The sequence below is a fragment of the Colletotrichum graminicola genome, assembly GCF_000149035.1.
Source record: "Colletotrichum graminicola M1.001 genomic scaffold supercont1.20, whole genome shotgun sequence".
Taxonomy (NCBI): Eukaryota; Fungi; Ascomycota; class Sordariomycetes; order Glomerellales; family Glomerellaceae; genus Colletotrichum; species Colletotrichum graminicola.
The window spans coordinates 543,599-553,655 of NW_007361024.1; the positions used below are offsets into that span (position 1 = coordinate 543,599).

Sequence of the window (10,057 nt, forward strand, 5' to 3'; positions counted from 1 at the left end):
TCCTCTTCCCAACAACTCTACACTGGCCGTTTATCCACAGAGAACGTGGAGAGGAAATTGGCTCAAGTAATGATTGCAGGCTAGTTACCACGGCGCGAAGGGGCAGAACCCCGCCAGAAAAACCTTCATTCTAAGATGACGATCTCGCAGGTCTCAGGGCTGACAAACTAACGGCATAATCACTCTGCCGACGCCGCAGCTCTCAGTTCTTGGCATCGATTCAAGTTTCGCTTGCGCCTCCACAGCGCGATGATGGCGTGGGCAGGCAGTAAAGCAAAGAAAGGACAAAATTGACGGGGAGCAAGATTTGGTGGCCATGGCCCAGCCGGCGGCCACAGCAGCGAACGCGCCTGGCGGGGTGTCAATGGGACGGACGTTAGGGCGTCGTTGGTCCTGGGTCGAATCGTGGAACACAAACAAAAATCCGACCAAGGTCCTCTCGCGGGATGCGCACGAATAAGCTCATAAGCTTATTGCCTGTAATCCCTGACCTGGCGACTTGGGGAAAGACAACAAATGATTGGCTCTTTTGCTTCCCGCATGTCTATATCGGGTATGGTTGACTCGGCTGGCCGTGCTGGCCTTGCTCTTGTATCCTTTCCCTTTCCCTCTCCCTCTGCTTCTTCTTTCTTTTTCGTCTTCTTCACCCTTCTCGTGTCTAACAAAGGAATAATTGCTGTGACTGTACTCGCTCGGTGCAAGCGTTTGCCGCTGCCTGCAGCCTATGGGCCCTATAAACCAGGGTTTGGATCCTACCCAGGTCTCCCCAAGCTGAGGCTGACTTGCGTGAGCCGGGCTCCGGCTTCTATATTTGGGACGGGAGTGAGAAACTGCCATGTATTTTTTTTTACCCCACAACAAGGAACAAAAATCCCGGGTTGGAGTCCCGCAAGGTCCATGGGATGACTACTCCAGCCTCTTCAAGCTTCCATGTTCTCCCGAGTTCTTGTCTTGGCCTTCCGGCCCGCTCCAACCCCGCGGCTCGGATCTTGACGAGGACCGCCACACCTCTTTCCGGTCGGCATCTGAACCAGCCCCCCCTTCCCATGCTTGCCCCAGTCTCAGCCCGGAATGTGCCGCAGGCTTTTAGGCGGACGAGTATTTGATTCCGGACGCGACATATCCGAAATCGCCATTTGCCGGAAGACAAACGTATGAATCCCCCCCCCCCCCGCGCCCGCGCGCTCACCTTCTATTAAAGTAAAGTATCCCTTTCCTTTGAAAAACAAATAATCAGAAAGACGCAGAATATTAGGCTTGCACATCAAGAACAGTAATCGCTCGACTGGTGCGCCCCGGTCGGGGCTTTGTTGAGACATGTGTTCCCGAAATGGCAGTAATAGTAAAATAAAACATTATCGCCAAGGACAACTCCGCCGTTTCGCCGGGGCCCACGTGTATCTAATTGGGGTCGAACGTAGTAGAAAGACCACCCCGATGTGAAGGAAGCGTGGGGGTGCCAGGCTAGCGCTTGCCGAAGCGCCTTGGTATCCAAGCTCGAAACGAGGCGGGAACATGGCATCAGTCATCAATGTGGCAAACGTGTGTGCCATCGCGACTTGGGAGGGTAGCGAACGTGGTATCAGTCATCAAGGCGGCGCAATGCATTTGTTGCCTTTTTTTTTCTTTCTTTTTTTTTCTTTTTCTTTTTTTGCTCAACCAGTTTCTCCTTGTGATTATTAGATCTGACCGGCAGCTTTCCCTCACGGGCAAAGGCAGCCTGAGCTGTAGCGTTCATACCAAACTCCATGTAAACGCAACACCGTCTGCAAATCTGTCCCAAACACGCGCGTCCGCAACCACTGCAACCCGGGCGTTGAAGTCGTGCTGAACTTTTTGTGCCCCAGTGCCCACCCATACACGCTCGGTTCAAGTGCAGCTGCTACCAAATTGCGGCTGCTGGCTGCTGGCTGCTGCCGTCGGCCATCTGCGTGTAGAATGGCGGCCTGAGCCTATCCCAGTCTCCGATGCGGGGCACACAAACCATCCCCCCGGTGCTAAACTCCTGAATGTCCTCGAGCATGGTGCCGAATCTTTGGCCCTGGTTCTGTTCAACGTACGATTCGATGTTGGCGGTTTCTGTGTGGGCGCCCGCGATCGCGAAGCTGTTAGCCATGGGTTCAGGGGTCGGGAGGCACCTCTGTGTTGGCGAGTGATGGGGCATACCACTGACAAAGCCTCCTGGGTCGGCTTGCTGATTAAACGGACTGGTATTGATGGCGGTGAATGACAACGCTTGTCGAGAATCTCTCCTGCCATCAAGACCGCCGGCGCCAAAGTGTGAATATTCGGGGCCCAAAGAGGAGCTCCTTTCCAACGTACTGGCGCGCGATCCGTCGGATCCTTCATAGCCTGTCGGTCGGTCTTCGTCCAATATTGTGCCATTGCTCGTCATCTTGTCTATTTTTACTCGCCAGTCTTCGAGCCCGCCGCCGCCGCCCCCACTCAGCCGGATACTCAAACGTCCGTCGCTGCTTTTCCTCGACTCTCGGTTTGTATAGTCGGAAAAAACTTTGGTATAATACCAGTCAATGTCTTTGAAATACGTCACGTAATTAGAGGCCATGTTGAAGTGAGGGGCGACTTTGGTCAATGCTTGGAAGGCGACGCCAGTGTTTCCCGTCTGTGTCATCTCAGGCACCATTCCGGAAGCCCGTTCTTGGACTTCCTCTTCGCTGACCATATGATTCTCGGTATCCATGTGCGGGTAGTGTCGAGCGTAGATGCCGACAATCGCAGCTTGCCAAATAGCAAAGATGACGAGTGGCGAGTGGGGAAGCTTGTCCCGACATGTCAAAATCAGGTCGATGATCTCCTTCGCTGCCTGGAAGACTTGTTTTGCACTCCGCTCCCAGAAATGCTCCGGGACAGTGGAGGGATCGAAAACGGGTTCTTCCAGAGGGCCCGTTGGCTTTTGGCATTTGATAGCGAGGAAGGGTATGTATTCACGGTGCAGTATAATCTTGCAGAGGGCCCCCAGCATGTGAAGGGACACGTACATGCTGTTGTCGTGCTTCCAGAAGTTGGCACTGGACCAGGTAAATTCTTCCGGTAGGTGCGCAAAGAATGCCACCACCTTGTTGTTCAGCTGGTAAAAGCTCGACTTGGTGTCCCAAGGGGGAAGCGTTTCCGTATGGCGGCCTCCCGCAAAGCTGTACTTTGTAATGTCTCCCCAAAATTCGACCAGTTGTACAAAACGGCTGAGGACACTGTCATCAATGTGTCTCTCCATCTCTCTTCCCACTTGCTGGAGAAATCCGGTGTAAACGACGCGGCCGAGATCAAAGGCGTGTTCGTTGCAAGGCAGCTGGATCTGGAGATCCTCGGATCGTACCATTGAGACTCGGTCGGATCCACACGACAAGAGCCGATCAAGTATGAGGCAGCTGAACATGGTGCGTCGCCTGATTTCCTGATCCTTCCACTTCTCCGACGGAAGGTGTGCGGTCGACTGGTTTGGCCGTGGATGGGGACCCAAAATCTTCTTTCCACGCAATGGTATGTCACCAAAGCCTAGTTTCAGGCCCTGAGCCATCCTGACGGCCACGCCGACATACATCCATGCAGCCAGCCCGCCGTTGGGTTGGCTCCATTTATACAAGCCGAGCATAAGAAAGGCCTGGACTCGAACAACAGTGGCCGAGGTCAAAGCCGACTCCAGACTGCCTAATGCTTTGGTTAGAGCGTTCGCAAAGTATTCCGATGCCATGGAGGGCTCCGGCCTGGGCAATGCACCGCGGGACTTGGGGCCTGCTACTTTGTCATATGATATGTGAGCAACATATTTGACCAGTCCGGGCTGGAACCTTGCTGTGAGAGCCAAGATGCCTAGCAGGACGAGATTCGACTCGGCCGACGGCTTGCTGGTGTCCTTGCTGTGGATGATACCCTTCAACGTCGGGAGGTGTAGAAAAGGAAGTTCGGTGACAAAGTGCAGCTTGTAAATGTCCAACAATTGATGCCACATATCCACGGTCAAGTATGGCGCGGAGAGTACTTCCTGGGCATAAACGGTGCCCGTACGTCCTTCAGAATTAGTGGCCTCTTCGAGTTTCTTCGCCCGTTTTCGATCATGGCCGGCGTCCTTGTCCTGTTTCGGTACAGTAGGAGGCTCTGTTCGCTTAGCTGGTAGAGGTGTGGGATCCGGAAACTCGCACTTGTGGCCTGCCTTGATGCACGTGTCACAGGGCGATCCTGTATTGTCGTTGTCGCATTTGATCTTGGACTTCCTGCACCGAAGACACGCTATGCTGGACCTCATTGGAGGCCGCATGGCTCTTGAGGGTCTCTTGGCGCCCAAGCCGCCGCTTACCACGGGCCTCGCATCATCGTCGTCGGGCACGGTGGAAATGGACGACCTGCCTCCGGCGGAACGTTGCTCTACTACCGCCGAGGGTACGGAAGCCCTCTCCGAGGGCTGCAAGATGTCTTGAAACCTCCTTTTCGGTGTGGTCTGGGTGGAGGATGCCGTCGGCGCGTCATCGGAGTCCGATGCGGGAGAGAGTATAGACTGGATGCGAAGTTGGAAGGAAATCGTGACGGTTCGGGCCCGTTGTAGACCCGCGAAGCCAGTGAGGGGTGGCGGACGATTGAGAACAGAGGCCTGGACAGGACAGACTCGCTGCACCACTACTGGGCTCCCCTCCTGGAAAACCGTGCGAAGCCAGGATGACTATGCTCGTGAAAGGTTGGTCGAGGGGGTAAAAAAGACTGAGCAAAGTACGACAGCAAAGATGCGCAAGTAACGGATATCGACAGCTTGTGTAACCAGAGGGGGTTTGCTTCGGGTAGTACGCAAGACGCCTGCAGTGAGCCGGAAAGTTGGTCGTCGAGGGTCGGTGACTGGATAGAATCGGAGCGACACTCACCGTAGCGAATGTGATCGGTTCTCGGGCAGATGTTGCCCAATGTCTTTCTTGTCGCAGCGGTAAGAAGATGAAAGAAAAAGAAAAGAAGAGAAGAGAAGAAGAAGAGGAGGAAGAGGAAGAAGAAGAAGAAGAAGAAGAAGAAGAAGAAGCAATACTGGTCAGGATGTCGTGGCTGGGAGCTGAACGTGCGGATCTTCGTCAGGTAGGCGGCTTGAGGAGATGAGCTTGCACAGAGTAAGAGCAGTGTAAGAGCAGTGGTGATAAAGACTGTTGCAGGGTGCTGACGACGAAGTCGTTGTGTAAAAAATAAAAAAAAGACGCGCGCGTGCCAGGGCGAGAGGATGCAACACACGAGCAGACGAGGGAAGCAGGACGACGAATGCAATGTGGTCGGGGGCGGATATCAGCCGGTCAGAGAGAGCAATAAGCAATGATGTGGTCTGAAGCTTGCGTTCCCGCGAAAGTGTAAGGGCCGGGGCAGGGAGGGTGAGAAAGGGTCGATCGGCTCTGGCCGTGCTGTCGGCCCAATTTGACTGTGTGCCAGGGCGTGTCGCCAGCTAACAAGGTTGGTTCATCTCTCTCTCTCTCTCTCTCTCTTTCTCCCCCTCCCTCCCTTGCGCCTGTTGTTTCTCTTGCGATATACCATGTATGGGTTATAGCTTTGCCTTGCTGCATCAAAAGTTCCCCACCGGCATCGGTTGTGTCGATGATATCGATGATGTCTAGAACGAAAGCGGACGGCTTGGCTCTTTGTAGCCGTCATTTAGGCCGTACTGGACTTTGGAAGAGAAATGCTACGAAAACACAACAGCACAGATGAGCCAGCCTAGCTTGCATTGGAAAGGAAAAAAAAGTTGGTGAGCATTGTGCGAGTTTGCCGCCCCATGGCTCTGGTGAGGCGGGTATTGGTGGGAGGAACCAATCCAAAGACCGACAACCAGGCCAAGCAAGGTCATGATTGGGTCAGCAAGGATGCTGGAACCGATTCCGAGCGGTATCAACTAGGAAGAGAAGCTCTTCTCTGTCGAGGAAGGAAATATAGGGACAGTACGCAATATGTCTCTCGGCGAAGGCGCCGAGTGTCTCGCGAGCATCGCATTTTGAGACTTCGAAGCACCACTGCGCAACCATCGTTCAGATGACGCGTGCTGGGCAAATAGTTTTTTTAGTTGGGCGCATATGGATTCGTATCCGATAATCTTGTCCGTTGCCTTGTTGCTAGTTGGCATACCCAGGTCCAGATTTGGTTCTCGGCCGGGTCCGCATGATGACGACTGGGGGGAGGGGTGGTGTGCCGGGCTCAATCCTGGCACATTGATCTTTTTTATCCGAACTGTTAATTTGCAGCGGGAACGAATATTGTGGAACATAACGTGGAGAGGGCGGAATATGCCAAAAACACCGCATCTTGGGGCAATCGACATATCTCACTGCGGCATGGGCAATCGTGGGGACGGGCAGCTCTCAAAGTGGCTCAACATGGTCGCTATTTTTGCCGCCTCTTGAGCGCTGTAATCGGCTCCAAATTGCTTCCTCTAGGACTTTCTGCCTCTCAACTGAGAGCTTCCAAGCCCACACCGTCCAGATAGATGGTCAGCGAGGCATTGCGTTTATGGATGCTCCTTTGCCAACAAGAATCCATCCCAGCAACACCGACTGTGGAGCAACCAGAAGTTGCATGGATCATGTGCAAGCTACGTTATCTTAAGCCACAGGTGCTGGTCGTTCAGGGAAGCAAGTTACGGCAAGCACATCACATCAGTCAGCGGGCCCATCTTACACTGTACTGCGTCGTAAGTGCACGACATGGTCGGGGGAGCACGGGAGCCCCGTTCGCCAGCGCAGGCCAGAAGCTCAGAGTCTGCTTCGGCTCTAGGTGGCAGGCCAGGGAAGGAATGGATGGATTGAGCATTTGCTAATTCGTTTAGGTTGTCCGTAGTGCCGTGTGTGGGGAGGGGACAACGTGGGCCGCGCCGCGTGCAACCCATCCCTTCCAAAGCGTCCCAAAGGCCGCTTGTGCCATATGGCGGCGGCGGCGGCGGCGGCGGCGGCGGCATTAGCCATGCCGGCTGACTCTGTGGGTTGCGTCAACAGCAGCCAACTGCCTGGGTATGTAGATCAGATCGTGACACGACGCCTTATAGCCGCGAGGGGGGCCGACGGAGTGAGTGGGAAAGAAAGCAGGGTGGAAGCCTGTTTCGGTTTGCCTTTGCCGGCAGTCAATCGATAGCGTAGATAGGATACGTAAGCGGGGCATTCGTCCGAAGGCGCATCGGCGTAGACGGCGAGGACGACGGCGGATGACGAGTCTGCGTTTCTTTGCGAACAAACATGGCATAGGAATAGCTCGGTAGAGGTGACGGCCGGTACATATAGAAGGGATGGCCCCTGGCCGTTTGCTCACTCAAGCTTCTACCTGGCTGTAGAATAGGTAGTCAACTAAGTAGAGAAGCGCATGGTTCCGTAGCGCTGATCGTCGATCGTCGACTGTTAGCAGGTGGTTTGAGGCTGGCTCGCTCCAAACATGGACAAAACTCGGGTTTTGCGTCGGCTTCTGCGTCTGTGCCTGGGAATCCAGGGCTTGGGTGTCCACTATCTCGATCGACACGAAGAAAGGAACGGCGAAGGGAGCGAATGGCTCGGAGCTAGCTGCGCTCCAATGATAGTGGTCGAACAAAAATCCCAGGACGTGCTGCAGTGTCTCACAAGGAAAGACAGGGGAAGGCCGGAGGCTCTAGCTGGTTACACGAGAAACGGCACAGCGAATGCCGGCCGGAGGGATGAGTGCCATGCCAGTTGCTTATGCCGAGCATTTGCCAGTCAGTGGTCGATGCCATCAGGAATGGCAATGTTCGTTGTTCGATCATAACCCGAGGTATGTCGGCCTCTTAATCTCTTTTCTGCATATGGGGCGATGAAGAAAGTTCACCATCATCAGACCAGACCAGACGGACGGGAAAGCAAGCATTGATTGGTACGTACCTAATTCCCTTGGAAAGATACCTATTAATTCTTTCTTTCCTTCCAGGCTGGCAGTTTCTCATTAGGCATGGGCTAAGTGCTAAGCGTGGTACATTAGGTAGGTAGGTACGAAGGGCGCTTCCATTCACAGGCGCCGTTTCCGTGTAACCACAGAGGCCAGACTACCTAACCTATCTGGGTAAGTGCGCTGTCATAGGTATGATGCTGAACTACCTACTGTACATTACCTGCTATCGTAGCCACTGGGCAAGTTTGCCATTGGCTAATGCACTTACTAACCATAGAGAGTATCGCGGCCGAGAGACTAAACCTGTCAAAGAAGGCGGTCAGAATACCTACCCACTCACTTGCCTGCTGCCCACGTGCATACCTACTATTATGATGCTTTTACTCCGTACTATCACTAGATTCCTGTTTCTGCCAGAACACTAGCCCTTATTTGGCGGTCGCTATACTCTTTCTGACTAGCACATGCATCAGCCGATGGCAAATTTGCCCAGTGACTACGGTAGGTGTGTAAGGACACTTGGGTGGGGCGTACCTACCCGCGACAAGAATTTTGCCCCAAATCCGCATTGAGTGCGGGGACTGGTCTGTGGCCGCTTTAACCTCTGCTGGAGCCGGAGCCGAGCAAAGGCTGAGCCCGCAAGCGCCTACCTCCCTCCAGGCAATGGGTGATTTTTCATCCTGTTTCCAGTGCCAACCTTCTGGTTCCTTACGCCCAGCTCTAGGCGGCCTTGACAAATCACTCAAGCAAGTAGTTTCTTGTTTTGCATAGTAGATCCTCAAAGCCATGATTGGACCCCAAGCTAAATAGGGATTCTATGGTGTTGCGAATGCTAACTCTGACGCCAGCTGGATGTGGCTGGAGGCATCCAGATGTCAGGCTTTAGGTAGTCTTTTACTTGCCTGCAGGTACACAGTTACACAGGTACACAATCATACTACCTAGTTTGATACCACCGTTAGAAAAACACGATTTGGCGGCAATGATGGTATTGCCGAATGTTGAATAAGGATGGGCAGATCCGCGGGCGAGCCACGCAGCAATGATAGCTCTGCTTATCCATGCCAATGGTTAAACGAGTACGGGTATCTGGCTGTAGGAAAGTTGGTATTTGGCTGTATCTAACTCTGATTAAACCTACCTTCAAGGTCGTCACAGTTACAAGATATACAAAAGGCGGCTGAAGCTAGGCTCTGCTCTTTCCCCTCTCCATCTTCCATCTTCATCCTGACTGACAATAACTTCGTTCACACACACAGAAACACGGACTATCTTCATATTTCAAGGACCGAGCCGTTTATTAAATCACTCCCCAAATCAACGCAATGAAGCTCCGTTCAAGAACTATTTGCTCGAATGAGCAGCCCGAAATCAACATTCGACACGAAGCTACCCCCCTCCCCCGCCCATTGTGGAAGGCCTTGCCACAAGAGATTCGACTGATGGTACTCAGGGATCTTAGACCGTTGGCCAACAAAAAACGTCAAATGGCACATTGGGCCAGTGTCTCGAAGGAATGGCAATACTTTTTTGAGCCTGAGATATTCAAGACCTTGAGGATTTGCTCTCCCGGGTCGGATATTGACCACCTAAGACGGATTGTAACAGGCTACCGAAGACGGCTTGTCACTAAAATCTCACTACATGTGGGAATGACTGAGTACGCCAGCGCGGAATATGGTCGGCCAGAGGATAGTGACACGATAACGGCAAATAATCTAGCCCTCGCAGGAGCATTAACAGCTCTGTTTTCCATACTTTCGAAATGGGGAAAGCCTACATCGAAACGGTATATTGGGCTTCAACTCAGTGCTGGCTCTATTTCCGACAACCATCACCCTTATAAGACCCCTCACCGACATTTTCTCCGTCAACGAGCACGGGATGGCTGGAATTCAAATGCCAAAAAGCGTCTTCTCGGGAATCTGTTAGACCCCGGTTTCCAAGATCAAGATTTACCGTCAGTTCCCATCATCAAGATCTTTTCCATGGACGCGCATTACTACCGAAGTCTTTCAGGAGCATCTATGGAACAGATACTATCCAGCTTGCCTCGTCTGCAGGCTGTCTCGTATTTATCTTGGCGTGCGGTTGATAGAAACGGACAAGGAGAACGTGATGCAGCCAGCAAAACAATCCTTGGAACCATAGCTAATACCCGCAGTATCCAAGAGGTAGTCTTTTGGGAAGCGAGGTCAAA

The 10,057-nt window shown here is 53.0% G+C and overlaps 1 protein-coding gene across 1 annotated transcript; it reads right to left on the minus strand.

The window, feature by feature from the left end:
• Window positions 1-1,882: 1,882 nt before the first annotated feature.
• Window positions 1,883-4,273, minus strand: GLRG_05847 (fungal specific transcription factor domain-containing protein; the record flags this gene model as incomplete). The annotated part of the gene is made up of 1 exon (XM_008096532.1): window positions 1,883-4,273. The coding sequence occupies one exon, from the start codon at window positions 4,271-4,273 to the stop codon at window positions 1,883-1,885; it is 2,391 nt and encodes a 796-aa protein (XP_008094723.1).
• Between the last annotated feature and the right edge of the window lie 5,784 nt (window positions 4,274-10,057).